The sequence below is a fragment of the Conger conger genome, chromosome 3 (genome assembly GCF_963514075.1).
Source record: "Conger conger chromosome 3, fConCon1.1, whole genome shotgun sequence".
NCBI classification, from domain to species: domain Eukaryota; kingdom Metazoa; phylum Chordata; class Actinopteri; order Anguilliformes; family Congridae; genus Conger; species Conger conger.
This window is the reverse complement of record NC_083762.1, coordinates 7,014,801-7,033,535: the sequence shown is the minus strand read 5'-3', so window position 1 is coordinate 7,033,535 and position 18,735 is coordinate 7,014,801. Positions and strand designations below refer to the sequence as shown.

The 18,735-nt window shown below is 44.8% G+C and overlaps 2 protein-coding genes across 5 annotated transcripts; both read left to right on the top strand.

Moving 5' to 3' along the window:
* Window positions 1-4,960: 4,960 nt before the first annotated feature.
* naa40 (N-alpha-acetyltransferase 40, NatD catalytic subunit) lies at window positions 4,961-12,688 on the top strand. The gene is made up of 8 exons (XM_061235663.1): window positions 4,961-5,368; window positions 6,871-6,966; window positions 7,435-7,487; window positions 7,888-7,983; window positions 9,400-9,558; window positions 10,173-10,256; window positions 10,964-11,041; window positions 11,528-12,688. Exons 1-8 carry the CDS (start codon window positions 5,363-5,365, stop codon window positions 11,670-11,672), a joined length of 717 nt encoding a protein of 238 aa, XP_061091647.1. The 5' UTR covers window positions 4,961-5,362; the 3' UTR covers window positions 11,673-12,688.
* A 514-nt stretch (window positions 12,689-13,202) lies between these two features.
* Window positions 13,203-18,463, top strand: b3gat3 (beta-1,3-glucuronyltransferase 3 (glucuronosyltransferase I)). Of its 4 annotated transcripts, XM_061235555.1 has the most exons (7): window positions 13,203-13,597; window positions 13,666-13,733; window positions 13,924-14,074; window positions 14,616-14,781; window positions 15,320-15,659; window positions 15,896-16,186; window positions 18,029-18,463. In XM_061235555.1, exons 3-7 carry the CDS (start codon window positions 13,993-13,995, stop codon window positions 18,125-18,127), a joined length of 978 nt encoding a protein of 325 aa, XP_061091539.1. In that variant the 5' UTR covers window positions 13,203-13,597; window positions 13,666-13,733; window positions 13,924-13,992; the 3' UTR covers window positions 18,128-18,463. The 4 variants fall into 4 exon arrangements, with proteins under 4 accessions (XP_061091539.1, XP_061091538.1, XP_061091540.1 ...); XM_061235554.1 differs by lacking the exon at window positions 13,666-13,733; XM_061235556.1 differs by lacking the exon at window positions 13,666-13,733 and having other exon boundaries at window positions 13,921-14,074.
* Window positions 18,464-18,735: the final 272 nt, after the last annotated feature.

Below are 18,735 nucleotides of genomic sequence, written 5' to 3'. Positions count from 1 at the left end.
TCAGGAATTACTCTTTACACAATTTCTCTGCAGCAATTACTGTGCTTCAGCACCTTCAACGGCTGTCTGTCAGTCTGTCTGTCTGTCTGACATCTCATGCTGCTGCGGACAGAACCAAATGCTGATTAGAAAGACAGACAAGCAGAAAGCATCAGCATAGAAGTCTCACAGACTCATCCATCCATCCATCCATTATCTTAACCTGCTTATCCACAGGGGGGCTGGAGCCTATCCCAGCATACATTGGGTGAAAGGCAGGAATACACCCTGGACAGGTCGCCAGTCCATCGCAGGGCACACACACCATTCACTCACACACTCATATCCACGGGCAATTTAGACTCTCCAATCAGCCTAACCTGCATGCCTTTGGACTGTGGGAGGAAACCGGAGTACCCGGAGGAAACCCACGCAGACACGGGGAGAACATGCAAACTCCACACAGAGAGGCCCCGGCCGACAGGGATTCGAGCTCCTAGCTGTGAAGCAGCAGTGCTACCCACTGCACCATCCGTGCCGCCCCTCACACAGACTCACAAGGAATAATAATCTTTTTTTCTTTTTTTTTTACATCTTTCATAGTACTCAACGCTTGTTGCAGAAAGACAAATATGAAACATTAAGACAACATCAGAAGAATTGCATTTCTTGGAAAAGCTTTTGCATAGTAGAAAACAGTTTTAGGGACTCAGCATCTCTATTGAACAGAACAGAACAGAATGGAATAGAATGCAATAGAATAGAATAGAATAACATTATATTTCCCAGGGGGAACTTCAGGTGAGGTAGCTAGCATACAAGAAATGAAGTAAACGATTTATATCTTTTGACTAATGTCACCCTCTCCAGCTTAGATTGTCTGATATTATTTAGAAGCAAAACCAATCTGCTCGGCTTGAAGGTCAATGTGTGCAGTACTGCCAGCACTGACTTCACAGATAAGATAAGATAAACCATTATTATCTCAAAGAAATATTGTCTTGGACATTCAAGAGATGTGGATCTGTTACAGTATGTACTCACAACATACATTTAAGGGGAAAAAATGAAGATGAAGAACATAAGTTCTATAAGTCAGCATTTGTAGTGTCTGAATAGACGGTGAGTCCACATTTCTTTCTTTGAAGGAATCGCCGTGTTGTTGATCTCCATACAACAAGATGGTTGATTATTATTATGAATGCTGATGCATTGTTGTTTTGTGTGTATGCACAGATCAATTGTGCGCACATCAAACTACCAGCAGGGTCGGATCTGGGAGGTGCAATTGCTGGTACCCCTGTGATTGTGGCCAACCTGTGTGACCGTCAACAATCCCCATCACAAACACCTGCAGAACATCCTTTACCCCCCATCTCCTGTCAACAATCTCCACAAGGAATGACAGCACAACACTGTGGCATGTGGCAGTTTAGAGTACAGTAGTCTGCTGTACAACTGACTAATCTAATTCTTCAGATTCTTCATATATACATTGCCTGACCTTAGGTACAATCATCAATATTATAGTCACTACACTTTATTCTCTCTTCTACTCAGTACAAACATATAATTCTGAATATTCATACCTAAAAAAAGTTGGACAGTGGAAGCCTGACTCTAGACCCACATTGACTTTGAAAAATAAGAAAACTTGGGGTGTCTCGGTGGCGCAGCCTGTAGAGCACTGACCGCATGCTCATTGCGAGCCGCGACGTCGGCGGTTCGAATCCGACCGTCCGACATTTGTCGCATGTCTTCCCCTCTCTCTCGCTCCCATTCTTCCTGTCTCTCTATACTATATACTGTCCAATAAAGCTGAAAAAGGCCTAAAAAAACAAAAATAAGAAAACTGTCCCCACCTCTGTATAGTGTCTGACCACATGTAAACAGGACATGACCACAAAACATGAAGTCACACAAAATGGCCATTCAATTTTAGCGGTACAACTTACCCACGTGACAACTTACCACACTCTCCCATACGGCAGATTTTCCTTCAGCACAGGGAGAGGAACACATCTCTTTTTAATGGCCACAAGAGAACTGGTAAAACTGGACTGATTATCGATATGGCAGAAATCCAATTTGGAATCAAGTAAATGTCCCTCATGGTCATATAGTTGTGCCTATGCAATGTCAGAGCACACGATTATCAATGCTTCTGCGTCAAGTGGCTGGGGTAGAAGTGGGCAAAAGAGGTGAAATGGTGTGAGAGGAGAGACGGATAAGCCGAACAGGAGAATGAAAAGGACACCTGGAAAGTGAGAAAGAGGGAGAAGGGGAAGAAGACATTAAAAGGTACAATAGGTAAGATTTTCGTGTTAAAACATTGTTGACTCACCCTCTGCCTGTGTTTACAGTCCTTAAATTCGGGTTAATATACAGCTGACGGCTCGACACTCTGTACCAAAACACTGTATAACTGTACAATAATTCAATAATTGGTTCTAATTGCCACAGCCAATGGCGTTTTAACATCAGCGCATTTATAGAGAAGGGGGGTGGATAAACAGTGTTGTGGTTTGTTGCTGCTATTCCTCTCTTTCCCGTTAAACGTCCGAAATGACCTATTGTACCTTTAAATAAGGTCAGAAGAAAGGATAATAAATGGGGGGAAAGAGACAGACAGAAAGCAGAGGTACAAAATAGGACAGTGAAGCAAAGAGGATAGGATAGGAAAAAGTTAAGGCTGGGGAAAATGAATGAAAGATACCGTCCTTTAGTCCCATTTCATCACGGTAGCGGATCTTGGTACTCAAATTACAGAGTGCATACATTGTCCTCAAATTTACTGGATAATTTTTACCATCCTCGCCTCACAGCAAGGAGGTCCTGGGTTCGAATCCCCGTCGGCCGGGGCCTCTCTGTGCGGAGTTTGCTTGTTCTCCCCGTGTCTGCGTGGGTTTCCTCCGGGTACTCCGGTTTCCTCCCACAGTCCAAAGACATGCACGTTAGGCTGATTGGAGAGTCTAAATTGCCCGTAGGTATGAGTGTGTGAGTGAATGGTGTGTGTGCCCTGAGATAGACTGGCGACCTGTCCAGGGTGTATTCCTGCCTTTCGCCCAATGTATGCTGGGATAGGCTCCAGCCCCCCTGCGACCCTGATCAGGATAAGCGGGTTCAGATAATGGATGGATGGATGGATGGATGGATTTTTACCATCCTACATTGTGTACAGGCCTCATCTGTATCCTCCCGGAGAAGAGAATAATCAACTTCATTCCTGCCAAGTTTCAGATCAGATGGTAAAACAAGTGGTCTATAAAGGTGAATTGAAACTCAACCCAAATCCAAAATGTAATTGATACGTGCAGTCGTTTGTAATCGTTGGTTTAAGGAGAAGGCATGGAATGCCAGATTGAAAATGTATCCCACATAAATCCACAAAGAACAATACATTGTATACACAGTCACCTCCGTCTTAATTACTTTTTAAAAATATAATTAAATACAACAGGTTTGCTGTGACACTTTTATACATCTATTAAAATTCCAAGTGAATTGCCTCTCCTTTAAAATCCCATCACTTCAATTCTCTTTTCCAGATCAATCCCATGAATGCAGTTCCAGTTCCCTTAAAGGGGCAGTTCACCTAAAATGTAAATGAATGTTTTGTTTCCACTTGGCCAGAGTACTATCTATTCATCCACACAGTTTCACTGAGATGTGACAAATATTTTAGATTTCCCAACTTTTTAGATGCAGATATAATGGCCCTCTATCAACTACTCCTGTTCGGGTAATCAATGCACCAAAAATTGACATTGGAAAAACTTGCATAATGAAAGAAAACATCAGTGTACATTAGCCAGTTGTGAACTTCAGTTTATGAAATTGTGCCAAGACAATACAATAGTGCGCAGACATTTGGGCAAAAAGCCTTTTACAATGAATATCTAAGAGAACCAAAGTGAACCTGACCTCTATTTCTTCAAATTTTAAAGCACGATTACTTTTCATTTGCATTTTTTACAGTTTGTAAAAACTGGGGACTGTGTTGGCCATTCCAAAACCTTCATCAGTCTTTCCTGGAGGTACTTCATGGTTGATATCAAGGTATGCTTTCGATCATTGTCCATGCATTGTCCATGCATTGTCTCAAAGCATAATGGATCCACCTCCACGCTTCACCGTTGGAAAGGTGTTCACTCTTTTTTCTTCAAACTTCTTTGGTAATGGCCAAAAAGTTTAATTTAGGTTTAATCAGTCAAAAACACATCCTTCCAAAAGGCTTCAGTGTTCTCTTATGCATACCTCAGATGCTTAATTTTGTGTTGAGGTCGTTCTTTCTGGCAACTCTGCCATGTAGGTCTTTGTTGTTTAAAGTATGTTGTATTATTGTTCTGTGAACAGCTAGACCTGTGTTTTCTACTCTTTTTTGCAGTTCTTTTGCAATGATATGTGGGTCTTCTGAGAATTTCTCACCAGGTCTCGGACCATTCTATCTGAAATCTTTTTCTAATAATGTTTCTGACACCAGACAGAACAGTCACTGCAGTTGGATACTTTAGATGGCATGGAGTTACTTCAGAATAAAAAATTCTGCCCTGGAATTGTACACACCTGACTCATTGATTCAGTGTACTTGAACTCCATTCCTTTCAATTTCCAGTATTTTCCAATTCCCTCTCCAGAGAAAATCAGTTCCCTTAATTGAATTCCTTTAAATCCCTCAACTCCATACCCATGATTCTCCAGTACACAAGTGGCTGTCAATCGTGTATGTGGATACAAAGTATGTAAGAAGGTGAGGGGAATTCAGCACAACCGCATATTAAATACCTGCACAATATCAATTTTCCACACAGAATGTACCATTTCACATTTCAATTTGAACTGCTAAAAATGCATAGAACTGGTCGACGGTGTCTTTTATGCCATACTTGCTAAAGTAAAATTACTCCGAAACAAATTATGCACAGAATAATTGAAGTCGGAAGAAACAGTGGAAGCCTGACTCTAAAACCCGTGACGTCATTTCCAGGGACTAGAGAGGAACTGTTTGACGCGCTAATGTATTGGACTCGGACTGAGCAATAGCTAGAAGAAAGAGAGAGGGAAGAGGAGAGAGAAAGGGGAGAGAAAGCTAGGTCCTAGTTGAACATAGAGACGTAGCTAGCTAATTTTGGGACCCACACTTGGCGCCAATCTGGCTGAAAATGAAAGGTGTCTAGTGTATGGATTGTAAATTACAATCTAGCTAACTATTTGCAGTTAATTACTCACTGGCTAGCTAAGTTAGCTGTTTTTATTTCTACTAGCCCCCTTCACATTGAACATACGTAGCTAGCGATTATAACGTTACCTTGCAAAGTGCAGTGGAGCTAACTAGCTAGCTGGTTAGCAGATCTCTTGAAGGTGGTCGTTTAAATACAACAATATGGGGGTGAGTTTGTTCGTCTGGGTGAATGTGGCTGTGTGATGGTGTAGGCGTAGAAAATTGAACAAAGACCGCGTTCAGACATGAGCTCGTGTATGAGTGAATGTGATGGAGATTAAAGAAATGACTGGATTACTTATTGCACACTGGAGTAGAGGCTAATTAGCAAAAACAACACCAGTAATATACCCCCTCTTCTGTTATCAATTCTTGATATGTCTTCAGACATCCATGCCTTTCTTACTTCCTCGCGCTTTAGCCTTACGATTAGTTTGGGTGTTCCAGGTTATTCAACTTCCTAATTTAGCTAGCTAGTGTATTCCTAATTTGGTAACTAGGCTAATGTGGTTAGCTAGCTAATGCTATGGAGGGACCCATGTTTTTTGTTTTTTTTGGAGCTAGCGAGTTAGCTTGCTCTACGCTTCTTCATTTAGCCCACAGTCGAGATCCTTCTGATGCTATTGATAACTAGTTAGCCAGATTATATTGCAACTTGATAATGAGTAAATGTTGTTAGCTTAATTAAATTCAAACAAAATGTTTTAATTGCAGTCTTTATGGGTTTGCAGTTGCATAGCTATGAGTAGTCAGGTTGGCTAACTCCGATAGATGCCCAACGTTAGCTATCTAGTTCTATAAACATCCAAAGCTGTTAATGCTAACGTATTGTACTTAAGTAAGCTAGACCACTTGTTAGATAGCTTGCTACGTAAACTGAAATAAAAGTGGGATAAAGCGAGGCTCGTGCTGCAATCTTGAAGACTTAACGTTACTGGCACCGTTAGCGAAGCCAAAGTTCAACAAGGTCCCCATACCTGCACGTGCTTCAGTCGCTACAATCCCCATGTCTTCCTGTACAACGCCTGTCGAGTCGTTAAGAGCTCTACATGTTCTTAAAGATGAGAATTGTACACCGTAAATAGCCATTGCTTATGTGTTAACTTTTCTAAATATGCGGACCTGCTGCTACCTGCCTTGCCCATAAGTTGATCTGATATACGTCGGGCAGTTTACTGTCCCACCGTGGCAAGCTTTAAAACGTCACATGTCGTTGTCAACGCAAGGCCTCCAGTTGTGGGCAGAAGTAATTCAATTTAATTTGCGCCATGTATTGACTGAGCCACTTTGAAGAGTGCTGCCCTTCCACCACACACCTATACTTCATACCTTCCAAAAATGACTAGCAAGCATCATTACCACACCCATACAACTTCTTCAGCCTGATGCCATCATTAGTCTTGTGTCTTACCTGTACACTGTAGGCCTTTGCATCACGAATGGTGTGCATTTCAAAGCTTTGACCATGCTTTTGTGGCATAGCGTTATATTGCAGGCTGCGGTGTGAATGCATTTGTTAATGAGATCAAAAGGATTGAAACCACAGTTCTGGCCTAAAACAACTCCATTGCCATTCATCCGTTCTCGGCACAAAAAAAAAAAGTTTAAAAAAAATTACACGACAGGGGTCGTTGTTAGTCGGGCCATTGACGGCCTCTATATTTGTGCAGCGGAAGTCAAACCGGGCGAAGGAGAAGAAACAGAAGAGGCTGGAGGAGCGAGCCGCCATGGATGCGGTGTGCGCCCGCGTGGAGGCCGCCAACAAGGTGAGAGAACCTGTCACCTGTCGTCACATGTTGCCAAGCAACGCAACATGCACTGACGCACTTAGTTTCGCGCCTTTCCGAGAGTTGCCAAAGTTGACTGCTTCCTTTTAACGTTCTCCTAGAGTAGTGTCACAGTGCAGTACATTAACATTGTAAAAATGGAAGCGAGACATGGCTCAGGCAGTAAGAGCAGTCGTCTGGCAGTTGGGAGGGTTGCCGGTTCGATCCCCCCGCCCGGGCTGTGTCGAAGTGTCCCTGAGCAAGACGCCTAACCCCCACATGCTCCTGATGAGCTGGTTGGTGCCTTGCATGGCAGCCAATCGCTGTCGATGTGTGTGTGTGTGAGTGTGTGTATGAATGGGTGAATGAGAAGCATCAGTTGTACAGCGCTTTGGATAAAGGCGCTGTATAAAGGCCAACCAATTTACCATTTACCATTTGTAATGATAACTATGGCTGTTTTTGCAGCTTGAGGACCCTCTGGCAGCGTTCCCCGTGTTCAAAAAGTATGACCGCAATGGGTAAGGATCTTAAACTATGTCATGTGTTGTGCATATTCAGGATTCCGACAGACGGCAAACAGTTGGAATTCCAACTATTCCGACACGGCAACAAAAGGTCCTTGATGACTATTGTTTGCTTCCAAGAAGATAAACAGTATTTTCAAAATGCCTCAAGTATTTGGACCAGCAATCAGGATTAATTTACTCTTGAGTTTGGGCAAATTCCAATTTAATGGAGAATGGAATTGGCCCCGACACCGATTTCTGAAACACCATCATCGTCATTGGAAAATCATACATTTTAACATTGGGAAAATGTATTGAGCACAAACCCTGATATTGTTTCAAAAGTAGCTGTAGATTCCTTGCCTTAACTGTGTAAATAAGGTCCCTGGTATGTTCCCCTTTCTCTCTACAGGTTGAACCTGCAGATTGAGTGTAAACGGGTCTCGGCTCTGAATTCCAACACGGTGGACTGGGCTTATGAACTGACCAAAACCAACATGCAGACTCTGTAAGACCTGAGTGAAACTTAGCGTCTTTTTACTAGTGTCCTTATTTGGCTGCTCTTTAATGTGACTTTTTAATTTTTTGCCTTTTCTTTTGCAGTTGAATTGTCGTTTTCATCGCATTAAATTACTGTAATCTACCATTTAGCAGACACAATTTTACATAGTGTCTGTTTATACGGCTAATTATATACTGAAGGAATTCAGGCTAAGTAACTAGCTTGGGTGGGGAACGGAAGTGCCCCTCTTGGGAATTCAACCTGCACTCTTTGGGTTATACCACAGTACTACGCTACATTTACCTTCCCGTGAGGTCAGTTAAGTGGTTTTAAACCAGTATGTTATGGGGCAAGCAAGCTTGAATGGACTACTCTTCTTGCCATTAGCAGTGTAAACGGTACTGTCTTTCAGTTCTAGTCCATTATCATCTTAAATCTTTGTGCCTGGGTTTTTAAAGTGTTGAAACTGTCTCATAGTATTTGGTGTTCTGTTGTTGTCCGGCACGGATGGTGCAATGGCTAGCACTGCCGCTTCACAGCAAGGAGGTCCTGGGTTCGAATCCCGGTCAGCCAGGGCCTCTCTGTGTGGAGTTTGCATTACATTACATTACATTACATTATTGGCATTTGGCAGACGCTCTTATCCAGAGCGACGTACAACAAAGTGCGTACCCCTAACCAGGGATAAGTTCGCTGAAAGACCCTAGAGGCAAGTACAATTTCAACTGCATGTTCTCCCCGTGTTCGCGTGGGTCTCCTCCGGGTACTCCGGTTTCCGCCCACAGTCCAAAGACATGCAGGTTAGGCTGATTGGAGAGTCTAAATTGCCCATGGGTATGAGTGTGTGAGTGAATGGTGTGTGTGCCCTGCGATGGACTGGCGACCTGTCCAGGGTGTATTCCTGCCTTTCACCCAATGTAGGCTGGCATAGCCCCCCGGCGACCCTGTTCAGGATAAGATGATGGATGGATGGATGGATGGATGGATGGATGGATGGATGGATGGATGGATGGATGGATGGATGGATGGATGGATGGATGGATGGATGGATGGATGGATGGATGGATGGATGGATGGATGGATGGATGGATGGATGGATGGATGGATGGATGGATGGATGGATGGATGGATGGATGGATGGAGTTGTATATGTATTATATATGTAGGGCGGCCTGTAGCGTAGTGGTTAAAGTAAATGACTGGGACACGCAAGGTCAGTGGTTCTAATCCCGGTCTAGCCAGAATAAGATCCGCACAGCCGTCGGGCCCTTGAGCAAGGCCCTTAACCCTGCATTGCTCCAGGGGAGGATTGTCTCCTGCTTGGTCTAATCAACTGTACGTCGCTCTGGATAAGAGCGTCTGCCAAATGCCAATAATGTAATGTAATGTAATTATATCTGACTTGTGTTTTTCCTTCTCCAGCTATGAGCAGAGTGAGTGGGGCTGGAAGGAGAGGGAGAAGAAGGAGGAGATGATGGACGAGAGGGCCTGGTATCTCCTGGTGCGTGACGCTGACTCCGCCCCCCTTGCGTTCTCTCACTTCCGATTCGATGTGGAGTGTGGGGAGGAGGTGTTGTACTGGTAAGTCCAGCCGCTGGAGAAAATTGATTTTTGTGAAGCTGAATAAAATATGTAATCTCTTGTTGGGGGGGGGGCGGGGGTCAGATTGAGGACAGGTACTTTGAATAATTAATGTTTAGTCTATTTGGTGCTCTGTTGGTAAGCATCTGTCAGTCGTCAACTCTCTTCAGGGAGTTATGCCTTGAATATGGTGGGCAGTACAATGTATACTTCCTTTGTTTCTTAAAGACCCTTGTGTTGAATTAAAGAGTAAGCTATTTTTAAGGCTGCTCCCACCCCCAGCCTTGTGAATTTATATTATTGATCTCTGGTTATTAGTTCTGGTTACGATATCAAAGCAAGTGTTTCCCATATTAAAAAAAAACTATAGGTGTTTTCTGACTTATGATGTTAATAATATGTGTCCCAATCCAAGTTGTTGGGTGCTAACTGTGTGTGTGTGTGCTTGTTTGTGTGTGTGTGTGTGTGTGTGTGTGTGTGTGTGTGTGTGTGTGTTGCGTGTGCTTGTTTGTGTGTGTGTGTGTGTTTCGTGTGTGTTTCGTGTGTGTTGCGTGTGTGTTGCGTGTGTGTTGCGTGTGTGTGTGTGTGTGTGTGTGTGTGTGTGTGTGTGTCAGTTACGAAGTGCAGCTGGAGAGCAAAGTGAGGCGGAAAGGCCTGGGCAAGTTTCTCATCCAGATTCTCCAACTCATTGCCAACAGGTACAATCCTCCATTCGCTGTGAATTAAGTAGTGAAACTGTGGCACAGCAATGGCAAAGGCACTGGGTTTGTGAAAGAAGCTTTTAACCCCTTAAGTATCGCCCCCTTTTTCTTCACACAAGCTTGAAAATTAGATAAATAAGATAGTTACTATTCTTTAACCCTAATAATCCTGTTCTCTTAGTACTGATGAATATATAATAATAGTAATAGTAATTATAATTATGATATTAATGATGTAGAAAATAATGTATTTAGTCATGTTTGCATGTCAGAACAGGTGTATGCAGTGAACTCTCAGCCTGAAGATCATTTCTGTAGTCTGGACGTATGGGATTACAGAACGTGTACAGTGTTCCCTTGTAAGCTTCTTTAAGTTGTCTGCCAAATTAATTGGTACCTTACCCCTTTGAATTATAACAAAGCATTGTGTTTTATTATTGTAAGTCCCTGTTCTAGAACCATTAGTGATTGTGACATCAGCTTTAACATTATTGAACATTAAATTAATTAAATCACATATCACACTTAATCCTGCGGATCTACTGTCCTGCCAACTGTAAAGATGCACACCTCATTCAACAACCAGGGATCTCATTGAGCATCTAATGAGTAGAATCAGGCATGAAATGAAAAGCTACAGGATGGTACATCTCCAGGAACAGGATAAAAGGGTTGATACATCTCCCTGTTTTGTCTGTTTACAGCATGCAGATGAAGAAGGTCATGCTGACAGTATTCAAACACAATCATGGTGCTTACCAGTTCTTCAGAGAAGCCTTGCAGTGAGTCTAATATGATCACTTCACTCGCGGCAGGAGATATCTATGTGTTTGCCATGTCTTATGTGTTAGCCATATTTTCATTAAACCAAACAAAGGGGGGGGGGAGAGGAACTACACGATGGACCAGTTTTGCTAAAATAGATTATGCCTTGTCCAAGACAAAATTTTAGTAAAAAACTTGCCCATAATGTACTGTGAAATTTTCCTTATGGAATACTACCAAAAAAAAAAAACATTCATCTTTTTGTACTGTTTTTAAGTGATTTTGTGTACTTTTGTGCTCCGGGATGCATTCCATGATTCTAGATAATCTCATTATTGTATAGACTTAAAGACATTCCTTTAATGGTGGACACACACACTGTTGCCCCTCTCCTCAGTCTGTCACAGTACACATTTTCACATTCATACACTGCAGCAGCGTCTACGTTCTGCCACTCACTCACTCACTCACTCACTCACTAACGCACGCTCCCTGTCCCTCAGGTTCGAAATAGACGAAAACTCGCCCAGCATGTCCGGTTGCTGCGGGGACGACTGCTCCTACGAGATTCTGAGCCGGCGGACGAAATTCGGGGAGTCTGGGGGCCACGGGCACGGTGGGGGACATTGTGGGGGCTGCTGCCACTGAGGCAGGGAGGACGGGTCTCAGTGAAACACCGCCGGGCCCTCGACCACCACCCTCATCGACCCTTATCCCGACACGGTCCTTGGAAATATTCAGCCCCCTTACCTCCTTATCCCCCTTATTCCTGCTGTTAACACGTGTCCTTGATTCTGGTGCCTCCAGCCCAACCGCTTAGAATTGCATACAGTCCCTCCAGTGTGTCGATATCGTTTTTTTCTTACCGGGTTTCGTATGAAAGGGATAGCAATAAGGCTCCTGTTGCATATCAGACTTCCCCCCCCCCCCCCCCTCCCCCCTGCTACTTACAAGACCACCTTGTGTAAATATTGGGCTCAGAATACAGCCCAAAGGATTTTAAGTACCTTTTTTCTTACTCGGAATTTGTAAAAATTCTTTACAGTATGACTGCATCTGGAGATTCATTAAGCCGAAGCTATGGGAGGTTTATTGCTATTTTTGTTAACCGCTCCTTCAAGGCTACGCGCAAGGGTCGGCTGATTATTATGTGGAAATATTTATAAGGATATCTTGGTGTACAATTTTTTGCGTTATTTACAACTTGACCTCAACCATGGTCCGTTGCCTCAGGTTATCAAACAACAAAACATTTTCTGTTGGAGACGAGAGAGCAGTGTGCAACTGTGGTGGGGTTGAGTTTGACGGGGTTGGAGGACAGGAGAACTGGTATTAAGAGGGGTTAACGTTTAAATAGAAATCCTTAGTTTCAAATCTTTTAATATTTTATTTTTTATTCTTACCATGCCTTTGTCATAACAGGTCAAAATTCTGTCCCACGTCCCTCTTCATATTTTATATCTATCAAGTTTTTTGGTTGGTCCTCATGTATATAATCTGTTTTCCTGTTCACGTGATTTGCTTTTGCAGGCGAGACTTACGGAAAATACATAATAAAAAGCTTGAGTTCACAAGAATCTTGCTCTGAGGAAGGGAACCAGTGACATTTCTGCCTTGTCTGTGTTCTGTTTGTATGCCCTGAAATAAACTTGTTCAACTTCTAATTTGCTCAGTCGACCTTCCCCTCCACATATACATTGATGGTATTATATTAAACGCACGCCTATGTATATATGCAACAAATCACAGCAACCTGTGCAGTTCCCATGATGTATGTCTGTGCCTGAGCTGAGGATACTAGAATCCACTAGAATGCAAGTATGCATAATGGAACACAACCATGCATTTTATGCTCTACACTTTACATGCATGTTTAAACAAAAAGAATTGCTGGTGTTTTAAATAATTGTGAAAATGTTGGTCATTTTAAAGAAAAGTATTATTTTCTCTGAGCAATATAAAATCTGTAAAACCGTATCCCAGTTATCGACTTGTGCAGTGTATGTCATTACATACGTTTTCTACATTACATACGAGTTTGCTCATCTTCATCAAGGGTGTAAATCGACTTGTGTATCTAATTTGTAGCCACATTTTATGCGTTGACCTCGAAACGAAGACCTCCCTGTATGTATGCGGAACCTTTGCGACTCACGTTTATGGACATGGGGAAATTATTCGGGGTAGCACAAGAAGGCGGAAATTGTTGGTTTATTTTATACGATGTCAATGAATGGCAATCGCATAACTGGAAATGTTCGCCTGATGTTACTTATGGAAGCGATGTAAACGTATGACATGTCATTGCCGTGACTAAACGTGTATTCGGAGAATGATTATTCCTGGATTACTGCGTCGTGGGATTCGTAATTCTGACAAACCATACGTATCAAACAGTGGGCAACAGAATCGTAGCTAGCTAGATGACGAAAGCCATTAACGCTATTGCTGGCAAACGCTTGCTGCCACAATGTGGTTGTGTAGTTAGTTAGCTAACTGATCTTGTTGAACGACACATTTAATCGGTCGCTGTAGCTATTATCTGCTTGCCCAAGTAATACGAAATCGATACGGTAAGTTAGGTTGCCACATGCAGTGTTTTGCTGTGGCATTGGGATTCAGATTGTCATTCTTTGTGCAGGGCACGTATAAAGCTATGACATCGACAACAACAACAACTCACAATTAATTAAAAAGGATTGTTTTGGGGTAGGCATCTATTCTTAATTGTTGTTAATTTCCTCAAATGAGAACAATATAAGATAGTTTATTAGTTGCCTGTAATAGTCATAATTAAATTAATTCCTTTACTGCTTTACTATTTTTACATATTTATATTTGAAATACCTTTGTCTATTTACAACCACATTTATATATGCCGTGTGTTTTTGTCTAGCAGCAGAGGAGAAGAAGAACTATGTGCAGTGCGAGCAGGATTGATTGAATTCTGTCTGCCTGTTGAGCCACAATGAGACTAAAGCTGAAGACCGTCTTTGTCCTTTACTTCATGGTGTCCTTGCTGGGGCTGATCTATGCACTGATGCAGCTGGGTAAGGAACTTAGCTGTTATTACTTTCTGTCACATCCCTTACATGTGTAGTAATGTGCCAATGTGTGCGTGCTGTGTAAATGTGTGATTTGGTCGTGCGTCCACCATTCTTTGTAATGGTTAAGGCTTCAGTGGTGGCACGTGGGCAGCACTGCCGCCTCACAGCACTTGGTTCAAATCCCGGTCGGCCGGGGCCCTCTCTGTGTGGAGTTTGCATGTTCTCCCCGTGTTCGCGTGGGTTTCTTCCGGGTACTCCGGTTTCCTCCCACAGTCCAAAGACATGCAGGTTGAGAGTCTAAATTGCCCATAGTTATGAGTGTGTGAGTGAATGGTGTGTGTGCCCTGTGATCGACTGGCGACCTGTCCGGGGTGTATTCCTGCCTTTCGCCCCAATGTATGCTGGGATCGGCTCCAGCCCCCCCTGCGACCCTGTTCAGAATAAACGGGTTAAGATAATGGATGGATGGGTCTGGCTTCAGTTGTCTGTATTATCAGTTCAGTGTCACTGCTGAGAGAGTCGTGTGTGTGTTCATCTGTTTCAGGTCAGCGCTGTGACTGTACTGACCATGACATGTCCCGGGACCGCGTAATTTCTCGGCTACGAGGAGAGCTGCACAGTATAAGGGAACAAATGAAGAAGGCAGAAGCCACCAAGCCTCCAAAGGCCCCTCTGTCCACCATCTATGTGATCACTCCCACCTATGCCAGGTGCACAACTTATTGCATCATGCAAAAGGGCGGCCTGTAGCGTTGTGGTTGAGGTACATGCCTGGGACCCGCAAGGTCGGTGGTTCGATTGTGTAGCCACAATAAGATCCGCACAGCCGTTGGGCCCTTGAGCAAGGCCCTTAACCCTGCATTGCTCCAGGGGAGGATTGTCTCCTGCTTAGTCTAATCAACTGTAAGTCACTTTGGATAAAAGCATCTGCCAAATGACATGTGTAATGTAAAAATAGCTTTTATCATTATTATTCTTTTTATTATCAGTCGAATGAGATATTCCAGCCTGGTTTCTGCTTTAGAGGGAATTTATTTGCATAAAGTGTTGAAAATGGAAATGGCCCATCTGGCTCCAGGGTGGTTTGTGTCCCCAGCCAGGAATCAAGTCATGCTGCTGAACTTTAATACAGTAATGTAACTCCTCTCTCTCTCTCTCTCTCTCTCTCTCTCCCTCTCTCCCTCTCTCCCTCCCCCCTCCCCCCATCTCCCTCCCCCCATCTCCCATCTCCCATCTCCCATCTCCCAGGCTAGTCCAGAAGGCCGAGCTGACTCGTATCTCCCAGACCTTCCTGCACGTGCCCCAGCTCCACTGGATTCTCGTGGAGGACTCGGCCAACAGGACGTCTCTGGTGTCGGAGTTCCTGGCGCACTCGGGCCTGACCTACACCCACCTGCACGTGCCCACTCCCCGCGACCGCAAGCTGCAGGAGGGCGACCCCAGCTGGCTGAAGCCCCGCGGGGCGGAGCAGAGGAACGAGGGCCTGCGCTGGCTGCGCGAGGAGTCCACCAGGGGGCGCCAGCGGGAACCGGGCGTGGTGTACTTCGCGGACGACGACAACACCTACAGCCTGCAGCTCTTCGAGGAGGTGCGAGTTCTAACCCTTCCCTCTGTCTCCTTTTCTTTCAGTCTTTTTGCCTGCTCTTTCTCTTCATCCATTTCCTTTCCCTTAAATCATTTCGCTGTTTTTCTCTCCTGGCATGTAGGGTCTTAATTATTTCTCGTTGCCCCTCGTTTTTCTTTTCCTTATTGTCCGTCGGCAGCGTGGTATAGTGTGCGGTTTGTGGTGTGCGACGGGCTAAAGAGTGCCTCTCGCTCCCGTAGATGCGCGGGACCCGGACGGTGTCGGTGTGGCCGGTGGGTCTGGTGGGGGGCATGCGCTTCGAGCGTCCCGTGGTGGAGGGGGGCCGGGTGGTGCGCTTCCACACCGGCTGGCGCCCCGGGCGGCCCTTCCCCATCGACATGGCCGGCTTCGCCGTGTCGCTGCGGCTGGTGCTGGCCAATCCCGAGTCCCGCTTCGACGGCAACGCGCCAATGGGCTTCCTGGAGAGCAGCTTCCTGCAGGGCATGGTCACCATGGAGGAGCTGGAGCCCAAAGCCGACATGTGCGCCAAGGTGAGGTGGGGCGTGAGGGCGTGTCGCACGTGGGGGCCTGTAGCGTAGTGGTCAGTCGGTGGTTCGATCCCCGGTGCAGCCACAATAAGATCAGCACAGCCGTTGGGCCCTTGAGCAAGGCCCCTAACCCTGCATTGCTCCAGGGGAGGATTGTTTCCTGCTTAGTCTAATCAACTGTACGTCGCTCTGGAAACGAGCGTCAAAATGCCATTAATGTAATGTAATGTAATGTGTTCTCTGACTGTGTTCCAAACCACTCTCTCCCTTCTGATCACTGAATCAAATCGCTCCCAAGTGCTTGCTGATTATTGATGTACTGTGGGATAGTGGTCATGGTAGATCTACTGGCTGGCGCCGGTCCTGTAGCGTTTCAGTTCAATCCTAATTTGGCACATTCGATCCCAGCCTAATATGGATCACTGTGAGATCTGTAGGTGATGAATGAGAAGTGCTTGTTAGGGTTGGAGTTAAAAACCTACACAATGGTTCAAGGTATTTTCACCTGGTCCAGGGCAGAAAATGAAATTCACCATTTCAATTACTTTTAAAAGCAGAGGAGCTACAAGATTTCAAAAACATGGTCTGTGCTTTTGGGTTATTAGCCTGTAATATCTTTTGTAAGCCGCTTATGAAACCAGACACTTGCATAAGCTCTTCCTGCAGGAGTTGTGCACAAAGATAATGTGTGCCATAATCCCCTCCTGAATTTATAATTGAGTTTTTTTGCAGATGCTTTTAGCTACCAGGAGCTTGCAGGTGCATTTAGCGTGGTAGGAAACCACAACTAGGTCCGACCACATGATGAGATAAGTAACGTGGAACATTCAACTGTCTGCATTTTTAGTCGCAATTTTCAGGGTTATTTTGCAGATCATATTTGAAACAAAGAATCCACATTTTGCTACAATGTTTTTTGTAAAACAAGCATCTTATTCCTGATTTTAAAATATCCTCTCCTGTCCTGGAGTAGCTTGAGACCCAAACATCCGGTGCAAATGCTGTTCTCTCAGATTTATCATCCGAGACCAGTGGAATTTCTGTTCCTGGGGTTTCTTATAAGGCAGCATGCAGCACACCCTGTCTTTTTGTAATTGTTTTGGATTCAAATACTTTTCTGTGCTCTGCTGAGATTGTCTGCTGTATTGGAACCTGCCTGCTGTGAGTTGCACCAGCCAAGATCAATCAAGGACAGAAAAGTATTTGAAGACAAAGCATATCTGTATTTGCCCCCGGGCTGTACCTGACACAGGGTGTGTGTGACTGTGTGACGCAGTGTGTGTGTGTGTGTGTCTGTTGTGCAGGTGCCCAGTCTGTAACTGATGCAAGGTGTGTGTGTGTGTGTGTGTGTGTGTGTGTGTGTGTGTGTGTGTGTGTGTGTGTGTGTGTGTGTTGTGCAGGTGCCCAGTCTGTAACTGACGCAGGGTGGGTGGGTGTGTGTGTGTGTGTGTGTGTGTGTGTGTGTGTGTGTGTGTGTGTGTGTGTGTTTGTGTGTTGTGCAGGTGCCCAGTCTGTAACTGATGCAGGGTGTGTGTGACTGTGTGACGCAGGTGTGTGTGTGTGTGTGTGTGTGTGTGTGTGTGTGTGTGTGTGTGTGTGTGTGTGTGTGTGTGTGTGTGTGTGTGTGTGTGTGTGTGTGTGTGTGTGTGTGTGTGTGTGTGTGTGTTGTGCAGGTGCCCGGTCTGTAACTGACGCAGGGTGTGTGTGTGTGTGTGTTGTGCAGGTGCCCGGTCTGTAACTGACGCAGGGTGTGTGTGTGTGTGTGTGTGTGTGTGTGTGAGTGTGTGTTGTGCAGGTGCCCGGTCTGTAACTGACGCAGGGTGTGTGTGACTGTGTGTTGTGCAGGTGCTGGTGTGGCACACTCGCACAGAGAAGCCGAAGATGAAGAGGGAGGACGCTCTCCAGAAGCAGGGCCTGGGCTCCGATCCCGGGGTGGAGGTGTGAGGCCCAGGGCCCCGGGCCCTCAGGAGCACGGCTGAGCCTGATCTGCCTGGGGCCCCAAGGAGACCAGCCTATACTGCCCAACATTGCCCAGAGGATTTTTTTTATTTTTTTAAATCTTTATTTATACAGGCAAGGTTGACTGAGTTTACATGCTCATTCACCGCAATGCCTTGTTCATACCCTCCCAAGACCTGAACCCGATCCTGGGATAGCCAGGATCCTCTTAACGCAAAAACACGGGGGCACTTCTGCTGCGTACCGGCTCAATTCCTAACCAGGGTAAGCATAGGCCAAGCCTCCATTTTCCTGCAAGTCAGTCTCCTCTTTTATTATTATTATTATATCAGTTCTCCTTGAATTTACACACCTTGGACCACAGAACTACCCAAGGAAATGTGGCTAGAGTAACTGAGGGTGTAGGATTAGGAAAGAGAGAGAGGGAGGGAGGGGGTGTATTATTTTGAAAAGAGTTAATGATGGCGTGTAAAATGGATCACTTTATCCTCACTCTCACTTCACCTCACGCTTATGAGACTTGAGTGCGAGTGTTCCTGAGCCAACCTTTACAGTACTGGAACCCTGGATACTGTTGTACATACTGCTATACG

Bases quoted from the DNA above. Each gene is read 5' to 3' on its own strand.
- naa40 (XM_061235663.1), top strand. The intron at 7,984-9,399 runs GTAAGACCTGAG...TTCCTTCTCCAG, and splicing joins AAAACCAACATGCAGACTCT to CTATGAGCAGAGTGAGTGGG. The intron at 11,042-11,527 runs GTGAGTCTAATA...CCTGTCCCTCAG, and splicing joins TTCTTCAGAGAAGCCTTGCA to GTTCGAAATAGACGAAAACT.
- b3gat3 (XM_061235554.1), top strand. From the start codon at position 13,993: ATGAGACTAAAGCTGAAGACCGTCTTTGTCCTTTACTTCATGGTGTCC. The intron at 14,075-14,615 runs GTAAGGAACTTA...CATCTGTTTCAG, and splicing joins CTATGCACTGATGCAGCTGG to GTCAGCGCTGTGACTGTACT. The intron at 16,187-18,028 runs GTGAGGTGGGGC...TGTGTTGTGCAG, and splicing joins AAGCCGACATGTGCGCCAAG to GTGCTGGTGTGGCACACTCG.